The sequence below is a fragment of the Neofelis nebulosa genome, chromosome 5 (genome assembly GCF_028018385.1).
Source record: "Neofelis nebulosa isolate mNeoNeb1 chromosome 5, mNeoNeb1.pri, whole genome shotgun sequence".
NCBI classification, from domain to species: domain Eukaryota; kingdom Metazoa; phylum Chordata; class Mammalia; order Carnivora; family Felidae; genus Neofelis; species Neofelis nebulosa.
The window spans coordinates 145,757,791-145,774,610 of NC_080786.1; the positions used below are offsets into that span (position 1 = coordinate 145,757,791).

The 16,820-nt window shown below is 44.0% G+C and overlaps 1 protein-coding gene across 10 annotated transcripts in view; it reads right to left on the reverse strand.

Moving 5' to 3' along the window:
• Positions 1 to 16,820, reverse strand: part of TIAM1 (TIAM Rac1 associated GEF 1) — a 396,414-nt gene that overhangs the window by 31,642 nt on the left and 347,952 nt on the right. For 9 of the 10 annotated variants that reach the window (XM_058731853.1, XM_058731852.1, XM_058731858.1 and 6 more), the window contains 3 exons: positions 11,157 to 11,260; positions 1,343 to 1,522; positions 303 to 371 (listed from right to left, as the gene is read on the reverse strand). In XM_058731853.1, coding sequence (XP_058587836.1) covers positions 303 to 371; positions 1,343 to 1,522; positions 11,157 to 11,260 — 353 coding nt within the window. Of the gene's footprint in view, positions 1 to 302; positions 372 to 1,342; positions 1,523 to 6,685; positions 7,196 to 11,156; positions 11,261 to 16,820 lie in introns of those variants that run through there. The other variant, XM_058731859.1, reaches the window with a different exon arrangement.

Sequence of the window (16,820 nt, forward strand, 5' to 3'; positions counted from 1 at the left end):
TAATCCACTCTGCATTTCATTAGTGGTCAGAAACTTTATCTGCTTCCGATTTCAAAGCTCTTCTATCAATACTTATCAATTAAGATAATGAGCCCACCATGGGGAAGGGGGGAAAGGTGAGGGGGGGGCAGCTCCTCACCCTCTGAGTGTAAGCCAAGAGCTTAACGGGCAATCATTTGAGCTATTTATTACAATTAAGCAAATTCAAATTGCTTTCAGTATTGCCTGTGTGCCTCGCTCCTTCTTCACCAGGTTCAACTGCAATGCGACCCTCACAAAGTTAGGTCGTTTTTCCATCATACCTCATCTTGGGTGAGGAAAGTTTCTTTTTGAAGAGGTTTTAGGTATCTCTCCATGAGACAGTTTAAGTCCTAAGGGTTGAAAGGATACTTCATTAGCACATCTAAAAGTCTGTAAAGGATCTAGAGAAGAAAAAACAGATTATGTCCCAAACGCTAACATTACACTCTTTAGGTCATTAAATTCCCTTAAAGCAGGAGTGAGCCCAAATTTCCTGCAATATTTTAGACTGCAGGCCATGTGGCCTCTGTCACAACTGTGCCCCTGTAACAGGAAAGCTGCTTCCTGTGACAGCAGCACAAACACATAAGTGAATGTGTGTGTGTGGCCACGTTCCAATAAAACTTTATGTGTCAAAACAGGCAGAGGGCTGGATTTGGCCCGAGGGCCATAATTTGCTGACCCCGGAGTTAAAGACTAAAATAGATAATTAAAAACAGATCACAGTGTTGTGACATCTAACTAAATTATATAGTTATAGGAATATATAACTATTACAGCCATAGGAATGTATTACAATGTACGTTTTGCAGTGTGTGAACAATGCACCTATTATAGTTATACATATTCTATAGACATTCGGAATTATGAAGGAATAAATTACATAGCTACAGGAATATAACTAAATGTCTGAACACAAGTGAGAATAAAAACAAAACAGATGCCCTTCTGCCTAGACTCAAATTAGATCCTGAAAATGACACCTTTACATTTTTCAAAAACTCAATTCAATTTTAGTCTTAGCCCAACGACAGATTCAGAAAGGTCAGAAGGCTCACTCAATATTCTCCATCATCTCCTTTCTCAGTCGATCACTTACAAATCTCAAAGAATTGCTCTAAGAATTGATGAGCTTCCTTAAGACGCAGGAGAAATGAACGTTCGGAAGAAAGGCCAGATTCCAAGGGGGACCAAGATATGTCTCATTACCACCACCGGGCTTTGTGGTTAGTCAAGCAGGGGTATGAACCCACAGAGCCCCTCCTTGGAAGTGAGGGAAGGCAGGCCCTGCTGGAAGGCAGGGCGGGACCAGGGGACATACTTTCACATAGGTGCGCTCCGTCTCCAGGAGCTCACAGATGACCTTGCGCAGCTTGTCAGCGTCGGTGAGCTGCCTCATGGTGGCCAGCTGAGGCCCCGTGGAGTCCTGAGGCGATGGGCTCGGGTCAGAGAGGTTCATCTCATGCAGACTGCGGCAAAATGCGGCCACCTGTTCCGTGCTCTGCGGAGCACGGTTTAAAAGGCAAGGCAGATGAAGTTACCCCTCGCTAGAGAGACCTGTCTGACATCTGTTCCGCCTCAAGATGTCCTTCCTGGTTAATGAACTGCCACACATGAATTACATCTCTCCCTACCCCCCCGCCCCCCACCGCTCTGCACATATGAGAGCTCGGATGCTCAAAACAACCATAACAATAATTGCTAACACATTCCAAGTGCTCACCACATGCCAGGCACTTGTCTGATGTAGTTAACCCTCCCGCAGGGTGAGTAAGGGCTATTAGCATTCCTACAAAACAGCTGAGACAAAGGAGGCCCAGAGAGGTTAAGGAGCTCATCTGAGATTGCACAGCTCCAAAGCGGCAGAGCTGGGATTTGAGCCAGGCAGTGTGGATCAAAGCCTGTGTTCATAACTACTCTGCAAGAAGCATACAAATAAGGGGACAGAGAAACAGAAAAATGAAATGCATTCCACTCAAAATACAAGGCTAATTAATTAGCACACCCCCAGGTAAGTAAACTATACTTTGCAACGTCAGAAGATGATTTAATAAGCTAAGATCTTTCTGGCTCTGTTAAAGATTGGCCCTAAGGCAACCTTCTAGATAATGACCGATACTCATATATTTTAAGAAAAAAAAAAAATTTCTGTCTCTGTAGCTTCTCCAAACAGAAAGATACCTCCTCGGGAATAAAGGCTGTTGGGCCCTGAATAAGGCTTCCGTGGGGGAGTCCAGCCTCCACCTAGTCTCTGTCCAGGATGATTCAGGTAGAAGTTGAGGGTTCTAGGATTCTAAAGTTCCAGTTTTCCAAGTTATGCAAGACAGTTCTCCAGAGCGTGGGTGGTAGGAGTGCTGCTGAAAATCCCTGGGCCCAGTGCTTGGCCACCTCGGCTGCATGTGGGACTCACCTGGAGAACATGCCCAGCTAACCCTCCAGGTCAATTCAATCAGGATCTCCAGGATGGGATGAGCCAGCATATTTTTTAAAGCCCCTGATGGAATGACTCCAGAGGCTACTTCGCAGCACAAAACCTAGTTTATTAATATTTGTCCAAATGTGCCACCCTACAAATGTTTGCCGGATATCTCCTCGAAGGCAGGCTGTCCACTCCTCCTCCTCCTCTCCCCGGCTTCCATTCTCTAATTCATCCCTCAGCACAGACTATTCCCAATCAACACGTGTGCAAATAAAGAACGACTTCTATCACCCACGTACCCAGGAAGAACATGAGAAGAACATCTTCCCCAAAACAACAGTTGCCGCCCAGAGCTGAAAGTCAACGCTGGCATTTTTGTGCAGGGCAGAGGAGCTAAAACCAAGGGGACCCCATGGGGGCAATCTCTTAAATGCAGAGGAGGGCAGCCAACATTAATATGCCTTTTCTTCATTAGCACATCCCGAAGGGAAGGGAGCCTGGAATAAAGGCAGGACAAGGACTAGGGAAATCAGAACCTAACAAGGATACGTTAACAACAATGGCATGACAAGCCAAGAGTAGAGCCAAATCCACAAAATTATTCTTTCAATTCTCTTGCAATGACCGCAGCTTATTCGCTGCTAGTGCTAACCCTAGTCTTATGTGCCAGAAGGTATTAGTCACCTGTCAGGGGCACTGTTCAATGTTCTCTATGGATTCAGTGTTCCAGACATTGTATATTCCCATGAAGAATCCTCCCTTCAGTGACTGACAAAAAAAAAAAAAAAAAAAACTCACCAAAATGGGCTCAACTGTATGATATGTGAATTATATCTCAACAAGGCCGTTAAAAAAGAATTTAATCGAAGCTTGTTTCTGTAGAAACCAACTACACAGTTTTATTTAGTTATGTTAGTGTTTTACTAACTTGTCACCCTGAAACATCCAGTTTAAATATGGCTTTGTCTTAAAAATGGCACAGGAATAAAAGACCCGTTGTAACAAAAATGCTCACACATCTTTTAAATGATCCAGTGATGATTTATATCATCTGCATTATAACATAGACATGACAGGGGGGTTGGGGGAGAAAACCTCACCAAAACTAAAATCCTGTGGGCGAGAAAGTCTGACAAGTAACTGCCCTGCTCTCCAGCTTTTCCCACCTGACTTTTACTGTTCGGATTTAGCAATTCTGCAAAGGAAACTAACGCAACAAACGTATAACTGGCACCTTTCCTTTCACAAAGCTTTTCTAACCGGCCCGGCACTAACCACAGCTACCTGTCATTTCCCTGCAGATGAACATCAAAGCTACTCCTCATGATAAATAAATCCATCCCTTCGTTCCCATCAGAGATGCAACACACCTTTCTGCACTTTTATCATTTAGACAGGTTACCATGTGAAATCCAATGTCCTCCTATGGTATACCAAGGGCGCCTCACACTTTCAGGAGGGGCCAAAGTTACAACCTGGGGACTCTGACACATAGCAAAGGCAGAGGATTCCAGAAGACACTTCCCTTTGTGCTCCCAGTTCTCACTACACTGACCTGTTGCCATTCTCCCCAACATCTACGTATAGTAATGGAAGGTGTGGGAAGGTCTTTCCAGGTTTTTATTCCCTTGGTTTCACCACACTCTGAGGTTTCCATTTTCAAGAGTGTGAGGAGAGCTTCTGACTTTACCTGTGTGAAGTTCACTACTTCTAAGGTCTGGTATCCTTATTTTAAGCAGGTCCAAGGGGAGAGCTAAGGTTAGTGGGCTGTGGGCTAGGGCTATGGTGCATCTAAACCTAGCCACGTCCTATCCAACCTCACTCCAAACACCCAGCCTACTCCTCTTTCTCCCGCTCTGAGCCAAGTTCTGGATTCTATTAGGAAAAACCTTTAGCATCCCAGAGACACCCCCAAATTCCCTTAAGTCCTCTTCTGCGAGTTCAAAGCCTTAGGCATCCCTTCCTTATTAGACACAATCCTCAGCTTAGGACAGATTTAGCTAGGTGGTCTCTAACACAGAGGAGGGGGTTAATGAAGTTTCAACATGGGCAACCCTGTTCTCTGATTCAAGATATAAACTCTCTCGAGGAACATGGACGTAATCTCAACATGGACGAAGTCTGCTTACTGTCAATTCCATGTTATTTAAATAAGGAATAAAAAGACAGAATTCCAAGTTACAGTGCATACTGGCAAAGCACGTTTTACAAAGCTCATAAGGAAACTTTTGCTTGGAAACACTTAACCTAAAATGATGTCATCGAGTTTGAGAATTTTGTTTTACTAAAATCTGACCCAAAAAACATCCTTAGAAGGAAGTATGAAATGCAGGTATTTTCTAGAAGAATGCAGAGATTTTGTATGCTGTGGCCCAACTTTTAAGTCCCCCTGACCCTATGCTGTGGCCAGAACTTTTTTTCTTTTTTTTAACATCAAGGTCCTAGGGAGCTAGGCCACGATGTAGGATGTACGAGGAACGCAAAGCTTCCCCCGTTCTGTCACAGAGCGTTTTGTGGTCTCCTCGTTATTCTACACCAAGCTCCGGGGTCAGAGATGCCCGGAGAGGCGGCTGCTGTGGGGGGTTCTCAACACACTCCCAAAAGCCAAGGGTCCTGGAACCAGGACAAGGGGAGAAGGGCAGCTCGGGAGGAGGGGACAGCGAGGTTTCTGCAATGGGAGAAGTACAGACCTCTCCCGGCTTGAGGACTGCAATCAGTCACCCTGGAAACAGAAAAGCACTTCCAGGCATTTCAGAGCTGCCGGTTAGAGACTGTTCAAGGTAGCAAAGCCGTTCTACTGCCATAGCTCAGAATTATCCAACCACCATGCAGAAGAGAGTACACAATTGCAGGAGGAAATGGACCACTTTACTGGGGCCAGCGTGAAGCTCAATGTTTATAATATCGCTTTCTTCCTGTGGAAGATGAAAAGAAAGTACAAAAAGAAGGGGGAGGCTTTTAAGTACACACTATTGACTCAAGCTACCCAGCTGTTTAAGCCCTTCCTGTTATGCAACCACCGAGGGCAATTTCTATCTCTAGAGGAGTTCAGAGTCCTAAAACTGTCCTTTAAGTGTGACCGATTTAACACATCCCACAGATTTAAAAGGGGCCAGAGTGGCCTAAAATCTTATAACCTTTACTTAAGCTCTTTTGGAGACAAACACCAAAGTCATGTTCTCTATAATTTCAGAGACCACTATACACAATGGCAATCCCCATAGTTTTCCATCACCTTCTCTGTCTCCTTTTGAACAAACTTTGAAGAAGAGACCTCTAGGAAGGACGAAGGCTCAACTGAGTAAATCGGGTGTACTTACTGCCAAAGTTCAAGCTGCACTAAGTGACACAAAGATCGCACAGCGGGCAGACTCCAATGTTAATATGAAGCTCTTTTTAAAAGTTCAGTGTGATTTGGTTAAATGAGTCCTTGTCATTAACCCACCAGATTGTCTTACTAGGGACTCAACACTTACTACAGGAACTGACATGTACAATAGAAGTCAGTGGACGTCAAACCACCAACACATTCCCTGCGCTGACGCATCTATAAACATCTCCTTCTCAAGTAAGCAGAGATCAAGTCCAAAACACTTAAAACGTTGTAGGAGGCAAGGTGAACACCCTTCTTCCAGAAACACATGCGGAACACTCTGAGGTGGGGTTAGGGGAGATTTGCCATACACATAACACAAACACACTCGAAATCTCAACAACCAAAAGAAAGGGGGAAAACTCCACTCTCACTTCGTTTTAAAAATACACCCTACTGGGGCCCCTGGGTGGCTCGGTCGGTTAGGCGTCCGACTTCGGCTCAGGTCATGATCTCACGGTCCGTGAGTTCGAGCCCCGCGTCGGGCTCTGTGCCGACGGCTCGGAGCCTGGAGCCCGCCTCGGATTCTGTGGCTCCCCCTCTCTCTGCCCCTCCCCTGCTCACGCTCTGTCTCTCTCTCGCTCAAAAATAAGTAAAACATTTTTAAAAATTGTTAAACAAAATACATATTACATCTTCAGGCCATTAAAGAATGAAAATATATATATATATATAAATGTGAAGATTCGAGGCAAATTCGGCTTCACACCAACTACCGATGCCCACCCCCATGCTAAACTACATGTCTCTTTATCAACAAGAGGAACTGGAGGGCAAAAAGACGCAATATGGGGAAACGGGGCTGGAAGACAATTCAGCTGGAAAGTCATAACAGAAACAAGGTTAGCAAGACAGAATTCAAACATGCTCACCAGAGGAAGCGTCTGATACACAGAGTCACCGGACTTGTAACTGTGTTCGATCCTGGGCTTGCGCTTTATTTTCCACAGTGCAGACATCATCAGGAATATATTCTCATGGTAATGCTACCACCTGACATGCTCCGCACAGAAAGAGAAGTTTCCTAAAATACCCCGAGAGCGCCAAACGCCTTCCAGTTCCCAAGGGAGCATCCTCTCACACAGACAGCCCATGCGGGCTCGCCGGTGAAACCTACTGTCGCATCTCAACACAGCAAGGAGGGCAGCAGTGCACCCCCCGTCCCCAGACCAGCACCCCTCTTCCCGTCAGCGGCCTCTGGGATGGGGTCAAAGGCTAACTTGCGGACTAGAATTCATGCTTTGATTTCACCTGGCTAACCAACAAAAGTTCCAGAAAGGGAGAATCAAAAGGGACCAGAACACAAAGCCGAAAAAGCCTGCCCAGGATGTGAGCAGCCTGCTCTGCGGCCAAGATCAGCTGATTGGCCAGCGTCATGCCGTGCTCGGGGATATTCAACCCGGCAGGCTCCCACAACTTTGAAGACACCCCTCTCTCACTGAGTCGGGAGCAGGCACTAAAAAACAAATAGATAAATAAATAAAAACAAACTACGTTCTTTGAACAGCTTATGTTTTCACATCTTCCGCTAATGCTTTGTTACTAAAGCAGACATTTCCAAGACAATCCCAATTTGGATTAAAAAGAAAAAAAAAAAAAAAGAGAGAAGGCAAGGCTTTCAGAATGGAAATGTTCTGAAAATTATTCTAATACATTGGCTAAATGGAAAACAAAATCACAGCTGCCAGGGGGCCTGGGATGCATAACGACAGCCGGGAGCTCATCAGCATTCATTTCCAGAGACAAGAGTTTTCCAGGAGAAGCAGAGAAACCAGTGGCTGGTGGAGAAGGCCCCCTTTGAGACTATCACCACAGTCACAGGAGGGAGGTGGCTCACAAAGAGGCTAGACTGCCCCCCTGCGGTGTGGGAGCCCCGCCCCCACCCCAGGGCCACCAATGCCCGGCAAGCTCATAATTATCTACTTGCTTAACCCCAAAAGGCCACAAATAGCGAAAACTGCTATTTACCAAAAAAAAAAAAAAAAAAAAAAAAAAAATCAAAAAACACATTAACACTCAAGCCTGCATTCTCTTGTATTCTGCCCAATGTTTCGTAAAGCAATTCATTTAGGAAGAGCAACAAAAATATTAAACAAAAAAATCAACAGTCTTCACACACTCAGCAGGAATAAAGAAAAAAAAGGACTGCTTGTTTCATTTCATTTCTTGACTTGTTTGTTTATTTACTTGTTTTTACATTCTACACCCAGCCTGGTGCATTCGAAGCAAAGGCTAAACCATCCTTCCGTGTTTACGGCAGCTTACAACTTAAAAATTAACGTTTGGTTTATTCTCAAGAAGAATTACTGATCTAGGAGACACGTCAAAAGAATAACCTTGATCAAGAAACTCTTGCTCTTACTTTTTTTTTTTTTTAATGTTTACTTACTTTTGGGGGAGAGAGAGAGAGGGAGAGAGAGAGAGAAAGAGCACGCGTGCGTGCTCAAGAGCTCAGGCGCGTCCGTGGCGGGGGAGGGGCTAGCAGGGAGAGAGGGAGCCACAGAATCCGAAGCAGGCTCCAGGCTCTGAGCCGGCAACACACAGCCTGATGCGGGGCTCGAACCCACAAACCACAAGATCATGACCTGAGCCCAAGTTGGAAGCTTAACTGACTGAGGCACCCCCAGGAATTCCTTACTTTAAATCATAAGACAAGACACCCCAAAAGCTTAAGCATTAAGAAAATATTTAAGTGGCTAATGAGTTTCTAGCTAATTGACTTACACAGCACATTAATTAATTAACTCCTTTTTCTGAAACTTGGTATTTAACACCACACTTTAACCAATGTGGCCAGAAGATAGTTTTACCATAGCCGATAACAATACAAGGCCTGGTTTTGCCATCTCAGAGCTGTGTGACCTTCAGTGAGTTGTTAACCTCTCTGTTCCAATATCATTACCTATAAGATAGAGGGAATCATAGGATTTCTCTCTCAGAGGTATTGCGAGCATGAGGGAAGTTAATATGAATGGTGTCCAATATGTACAATAATCCACAGTAGGACCCAGACTCCAGAAGAACCATTTGCACAATTTAAGATTTTTGCTTCCAAATATCCAAAGTGAGAAAGTAACTCATTAAAGGCTAATTCAGTTAACTAACTTGGGTTGAGTGACAAAATCATTCAACTAAAGATAAAATGTGAATCAAAGCAAACCTAGGGAGTATTTTCAGGTACAGAATCACACAGTGCCCTCCGACCTGGTGAAAAGAAAAGATGAACCTATGGATTTAGCACGGGTCACTGCACTAGCTTCAAAAATACTGATCATTACCCAAACTTGTCATCAATAACTCTGAAGCTGTTCTCTCAGGAAAGTGCACTGAGCATCGCTACAGTGAAATCCAGGGACAAGCTGGCCTGTTCCTGCACCTGACCCTGTCTGTTCCAGGTGAGCTGTAGGGCCTGTTCTCTGGAGAAAGAATCATGAAGTCAGACAGGCATCCACAGGCAGTCAACAAAACCCCAGGGCCCCTTCCTTCCTCTCCACTGCCAGACCTAATATTATAGAGGACCCTGTTTAGGACCTCATGACTCACAAAATTTTAAATGAAAACAATCTCAAAATCCACAAGGAATGAGAACACAGGGCTATTACAGTGAGGTAAAAATGATCCAAGTTCAAAAGTATTCAGAGATTAATGTTTTAGATATAGGAAAAATAGCCGTATTCCTAAATCAAATTAGAAACTGAGAATTAATATTCAATAACAAAATAACTTAATAAATACCTTTCGAAATATCTGACCCCAGTTTGGAAATATCCATTTCTCCCTGAGGGGGGCTGTCCCTGTCTCTTCCCCCAAGTATGTAAAAGTAAAGTAAGGGCCACAAACATAAAAAAGTTAAGTTTAAGCAAGTTTTTGTTTGTTTGGGTTTTTTTGGCTTTAAATGAAATGTATTTCCATTCATCTGTGGGGGGTTTTTTTTTAATGCTTATTTTTGAGATAGAGAGAGAGAGAGAATGCAAGATTGGGAGGGGCAGAGAGAGGGGGACAGAGGATCCGAAGCGGGCTCCGTGCTGACGGCAGAGAGCCCGATGTGGGGCTCGAACTCACGAACCACGAGATCTTGACCTGAGCCGAAGTGGGACACTCAACCAACGAAGCCACCCAGGTGCCCTACCATTCATCTGCGTTTTAATTAATAACCAACATAAAGCCCTTTACAAATATTAAAGTTAGTTTCAAATATTAAATTTGAAAGTTCAAATATTAAATTTCCAAATATTAAATTTCCATATTAAATATTAAATTTTATATTCAAATATTAAATTTTATATTGCACCCAACTTAGAAAGGACACCAAGGAAGGTAATCCCATGAGGACCAAAGACACACACATGGGTAAAAGTGACACAGGCACTCAAGAGAGTCTTACAGAGACAGAAACACCAAGAGAGACAAAAAAAAAAAAAAAAAAAAAAAAAAGGACACATAGAGAAATGCAGGTTTTTTAAAATAAGGGTTCATATTTGAATCATATATTTTCCTGGCCAACGTGCTCTCCTACTGTTTTATATTATTTGACCTCCCCAGTCATCCAATCACTGGGCGAAGGCAAGAATCACCCTGTTACAGGATTTGATCAGGGCAAGTGGTAAATATCAAACAGAAGAACAAAAGCTAGGTGGAGGGATCAAAATAAACACGTACGTATTATTTGTTTTTGTTTTTTTTTTTTAAGGTGAATAAATACAGAAACAGAATCACATACAATGACTTTTGCTGCGGAAGGGCCTTTGGACAGAGATAACACCAGGTTTTCAAACTGTCGTACTCTGGAGACTGTGCTAAGAAGACGTTACTTACTGATCCACAGAACCCTCTGGGAAGTGAGGGTGGAAGGGTGGAAGCATGATGAATTATGGGAAACAAATACACGGCCTTCCACCAAAGAGAGGCAGAATAAGGCCTCAGCCAACCAAGGAACATGCTATTCGAATAAATTAAAAGATGGTTTCTTTCCCTTTAACAGGAGCCACACACAGACAATCCAAGAAGAGTTCAGTGCAGAAACCGGAAGAGCAAGAAGGTGTAACTGACCCAGCGGCACACAAACTGGATGCTGCCTTTTCAAGCACAGACGGAGACGTAAGAAGGAAATCGGATGAAATGAGACTTGAACCCATGCAAAGGGACTTCTGCCCTGTAAGCTCACGCACAGGTTTGTTACCCAGGTGGTAATTTGGATTTTGTGTCTTATTTAGTGACCTCTCAGAGTAAAAGCCCTTGGTCCCGGGGAGAGGCCTCCTGACCGCATACGGCTGCAAAGGTGACGTGTCGGTTGTGATTCTTCGGTGGTTTGACACATGGGACGTGAAAATGAAAATCTCTCACCTTGCTGCTGTGATCAGTTTCATCTGAGGATTCCAGGTCCGGCCCTTCGGTCTCCTCCAGAGCGGTCTCAGCACCACCGCCCTGCTCGCCGCACAGGCCGTGCCCTGCAAGACGACATCAGAGGAAAATGAGGGTCAGCATGTGCACCAACTGCTAAAAGCCATGCCTGTGCAAAGCGGGGCACGGGGTCAGGCTCACGACAGGTACATACATTGTGAGACCCTCCAAATACGAGCTCCACGATCTTGGCTCAGGAAGTGTGTTTTTATTGTTACTAGTATTATTTTTATATTATAGCATATATATATATATATTTTTCCAATACCTAATTGTTATGATGCGCCCCGCTCCCCCCACAACAAACTCAAGTTGAAGCCCTAACCTCCCACGCCATGGTATTTGGAGGTGGACCCAGGGACGTAAACATTCGGTCCACAATACGTATGATACCTGTTTTTGCGAAGTCTGGCAAGCTATAAACAGAACACCAAACTTCCATACTCCCCGGCATACTCTACGTAAAAGAGAAGGAAGAGAACACTGCAATCACAGGCCTCTGGGGGGCGCTTCTCAAATTTAAAGAGCATCTGAACCCACAGGGGATCACACTCTGCACATTCAGATTCAAAAGATCTGGGGTCGAACCGAAAATTCTGCATTTCTCACAAGCCCCACGATGACACCAATCGGTACTGTAGGTCCACGGACCACACCTGGAGTTCCAAGGCTCTAAGACATTTAAAAACCTCTAGCTAATCTGATGAGACAGTGGTATAATCAAACCAGTCTGGCACTGGATCCGGGATGACAGCACCATCACTATAAATGGACAGGATAGAAGATGAGAGAGTTAAGGGAACCACTTTCTGACTCTTCGGAAGAGAAAGCCTGGGTTTGCAAAGAGGTTGCCTTATCCAGTGACACCAGTACAGTCAGAACCTGCCTGGCATCACTTTGTTTGGACTCAAAGTCAGCTGGGAAACAGGGAGGAAGCCCACCTCCCAGCGAGCACTGCTCCAAGATGTTATCCTGCGGTCTCCCCTCCTCCTCTGGAATGAAGCACCAACAAAGTGAATACACTCTGAATGAAAGTTTCTGTCTGTGTCCTTCCTTTTGCTCTGGCTTTAGGATTTTCTAATTACTGGCTCACTCTACCATATAGCAGTAGCAGTCAAAGAAAGCAGCTCAGTCAACTCGGTGGCTATCGACTATATCATATTGTCACCTCCGTGGGGAAAAAGTGATTGAACACTCTGTCCGGGGGCAGTGGCCTAGAGGCTGGGGCCAGAGAAAAGGGCAAGAGTTGATCTCCAATGCAGAGGAGCGGATGAGCTCATTTAGGGACACTTTGCTAAGCACTGAGCTCTTGGATCACAGAAACCACGGCTCACTCAGCACTGTCCTAAACAGCCAGGCTGCACAGCCCACAGGGCACCATTCACACTGCAGTCTGCAGAATGGCAACCCCCCTGCCTGTACAGCCAACTGCTGTGACCCTACAGACCCCACTGTGTAATGCAATGCCTGGGGGACAGCTGATGCTCACAAGGTAGTGAGAAAACAGATGAAAGGATTTCATTGTTAATGATACAGTGGCGCTAGGTATCCTGGGAAGGAAGGAAGGAAGGAAGGAAGGAAGGAAGGAAGGAAGGAAGGAAGGAGACAGGGGAAGGGAGAGGGAAAGAAAGAAAGAAAGAAAGAAAGAAAGAAAGAAAGAAAGAAAGAAAGAAAGAAAGAAAGAAAGGAAGAAAGAAAGAAAAGAAAAAAGAAGAAGAAGAAGAAGAAGAAGAAGAAGAAGAAGAAGAAGAAGAAGAAGAAGAAAGGAAGGAAAAATCAGAGAGAAAGAAAAGAAAAGAAAAGAAAAGAAAAGAAAAGAAAAGAAAAGAAAAGAAAAAAGAAATGAAAAGAGAAAAGAAAAGAAAAGAAAAGAAAAGAAAAGAAAAGAAAAGAAAAGAAAAGAAAAGAAAAGAAAGGAAGGAGGGAAGGAGGAAGGGAAAGGAAAGAAAGGAGGAAACTTCACCTCTACACAACACTTAAGAATGATAAATAAAACATAACAAAATCCTTTTAAACACAGAGCTGAGCTCCAACGAGTCCCAGGGCCCAAAATGAAGACAATAAAAGAAGCTGGTGTGGTGGGGCCAGTCTAAAAGCTGTGGCGATATTGAGTAAATCCATCAGTCCCCAAACCCTAGAGCAGTGTTTCCCAAAGAAAGAGACCTATGGGTGCTAGGAGAGGAACAATTCTGGGGGGCGGGGTACAAAATGGCACATTTGGCAGAGACACTTAGTCTCCCTTGCTCCTGGGCACTAAATACAATTAGCACTCCCCAATCTCTGTGCCAATAAAAACGCACCCACACATTTCCCAACAGCGGTACCATCACAGCTTGGGAGCCAATGTCCTGGAGACTCTGGTTTCAACTGTAAAGACCAGAGACAGAAAACAGGTGTCAGATCGGCACAAGTTGGAGACCTGGAACTGAATCTCCCGCATTCATTCACACGGTTCCTTTGAAGGGCTACATCCTTGGTCTAAAAAGATGTAAAAAGATAAAAGAAAAAGGTATTCATTGGCAAAAGGGAAGGGGAGGAGAGAGAAGGGGAAGGGAGGGAAGGGGAGGGGAAGGGAGGGGAGGAGGGGAAAGGAAGCTTGTCTGATTCTGCCTACACTCTGGGACAGAAGACCAGGGAGGGAGCAAGGGGTGGGGGGGGGTGGGGAGGGCAGAGTTCTCCAAAGAGGATAACCACAGGCTGACCCCACGGGTGTTTGAGATTCAAATTTACACCATGTACTGCCTCCAGAAGACTCTATGTCTTAGTCAGCTTGGGCTTCTGAAACAAAAGACCACAGAGGTGGTGGCTTAAATAACAGACATTTATTTCTCTCAGTTCTGAAGGATGGAAGTCCAATGTCAAGGGGCTCACAGATTCAATTCTTGGTGGAGACCCTTCCCCCGGCTTGTGGAAGGCTACCATCTCCCGATGTGCTCACATGACCTTTTCCTCGTGCACGTAAGGGAAGACTTAGTTCTGCTCTCTTGCTCTCCTTACGAGGATGCTAACCCCATATGGGGGGGGACCCCATCATGGGGTCCTACTTTCACAACTTGAGCTAAGCCTGATTACCTCCTAAAGGCCCCAACTCCAAAGAACAATCACACGGGGCTCACGGCTTCAATGTATAGATTTTGGCAGGACACAAACATTCAGTCCGTGACACTTAAGATGAACAAACTACCTTAAAATCATTGTAGATTTGTATTCCAAGGGCTCTGGCAAAGACACAATCAAAATCCCTCTGGACGAATTCACTCTTAAAGATGGTATCATACCATGCCCAGAGATAAAGCTTGATCAAATAAAAACTCCTAGTCCATTATTAGAAAACCCAGGAAGAACCAGGTCCCCATGAGTGAGAAGCAGCAGACACAATAAACAACAGAAGCAGATTCCCAAGGAATGATACTGTAATCATCAGATACAGAATGGCAAGTATGCATAAAAATATATTTTTTTAAAAGGGACAAGAGGTAACTTCAGAAAACACCAGGTAAATTCACAGAGTTTTTAAAAATGAGAACTAACCACTGAAATAAAATGCTCAATAGGTAAGAATAAAAGTTCAAGAAAGAATAAAAGATCTATCTGAAGAAAGCACAAAAATCTTCAAATGCTAACACGACCAATATAGAATTGTATTTCCAGCTAAAATATTATTCAATAAGGAGGATATAATGTTCTCTGAGAAACAAAGAGTGAGAAAGTTTGCTACAAACAGAACCTCACTAAAACAAACAAAACAAACAAAACAAACAAACAAACAAACGAGCAAACAAACAAACCCCACCTCTCTAAGGGATATACAGCTATACCTTGGAAATATTGTGAGTTTGGGTCTAGACCACTGCAATGCAGTGAATATCACAATAAAGCAAGTCAGATGAATTTTTTGGTTTCCCAGTGCATATAAAAGTTATATTTACACTACATTGTAGTCTACTAAGTGTGCAATAGCATTATGTCTCTAAAAAGTTTGATTTTCTAATGTTTACTTATTTATTTTGAGTGAGAGAGAGAGTGAGCGGGGGATTGACAGGGAGAGAGGGAGAGAGAATCCCAAGCAGGTTCTGCACTGTCAGCACAGAGCTGGAACTCAACAACCCCTGAGATCATGACCTGAGCCAAAATACAGTTGGACGCTTAATGGACAGAGCTACCCAGGCACCCTCTGACGATTTTATTTTTAGGGGCACCTGGGTTGCTCAGTCTGTTAAGCATCCGACTTCGGCTCAGGTCATGATCTGTCAGTTGATGAGCTCCAGCCCCACGGTAGGCTCAGAGCCTGAAGCCTGCTTTGGATTCTGTGTCTCCCTCTCTCGCTCTGCCCCTCCCCCACTCACTCACGCTCGGTCTCTCTCTCTCTCTCTCAAAAATAAATAAACGTTAAAAAAAAAACAAAAACTAAAGGGACGGGAAGATATAGTTGGCCAATGTAAAGAAAGCGCGACAAATGTCAGACAAAACAGATTTAGCCACCACGTGAAGATGTATCAATCGTTATTAAGCTTGATCCATGAATAGATTTCAAACCCTTTTTCTAAGAATTTGTGAGTGTGCATCTTCCCCAAGGGTCGGCAATTTATACAAGCAGGCCACGCATCAGACCACAACATAAACCTCAACAAATTCCGAAGAGTCTGTATTCAGCCTCAGACTACACTTAGCAGCATTTTGGGGGAAATGAATTTGTGACAAAAGAGCAAAAAGCCAGTAACACCAGAGACAGTTTTAGAGAAAAAGAACAAGATTACACAACGTTACAGTAGTTTCCCTACCAGATCCCAAAATGTATTATAGAGCACAGGCTAACAGAGCATAGAGCCCAGAAATGGCCCTTCCGCATAGGGGTGGGCGTGATATGCACAGTAAATGTGCCGCTTCAGACCCCAGGGAACAGAATGTTACATCTGCTAAACGTTATGACAGAAGACTACTCACATGGAGAAATAGAAAGTTGTACCCTAACACACACCATTCACAAAAATCAATACCAGGGGGGTATACACCGGAAGAATGTCAGTAGCCCCAAGTATGAAATCTTTTATAAAAAAAATACAGAAGACAAGGTTGGTTACCTTTGGAAAGAGAAGGGCTTCTTAAATAAGACATAAAAAGCACAAATCATAGGAGACAGAAACATCAGATTTTATTAAAATTAAAAACCCTTCTGGGGCACGTGGGTGGCTCAGTCAGTTAAGCATCCAACTCTTGATTTCGGTTTAGGACCCGATTTCACGGTTCGTGAGTCTGAGTCCCGCATCGGGCTCTGCGCTGACGGTGCGGGGCCTGCTTGGGGTTCTCTCTCTCTCCCTCTCTCTCTGCCCCTCTGTCTCTCACCCAAAATAAATAAATAAACTTTAAAAAATAAATAAATCGAATTAAATTAAAACCCTTCTTTGCCAAAATGCAAGAAGACACAGTGTAAACTGAGAAACGTTATTCTCAACATACAACTGGCAAAAACGTTACTATCTAATAAAGGGGCTCCTATGAATCAGTATCTATAGGTGTATCCGATTCCAAAGCAAGTGTTCTTTCCCACTTCACTATGCGATGCTTCTGCCCTTAGCTGAAGACGGGAATTAATAAATTAAGAGAGAA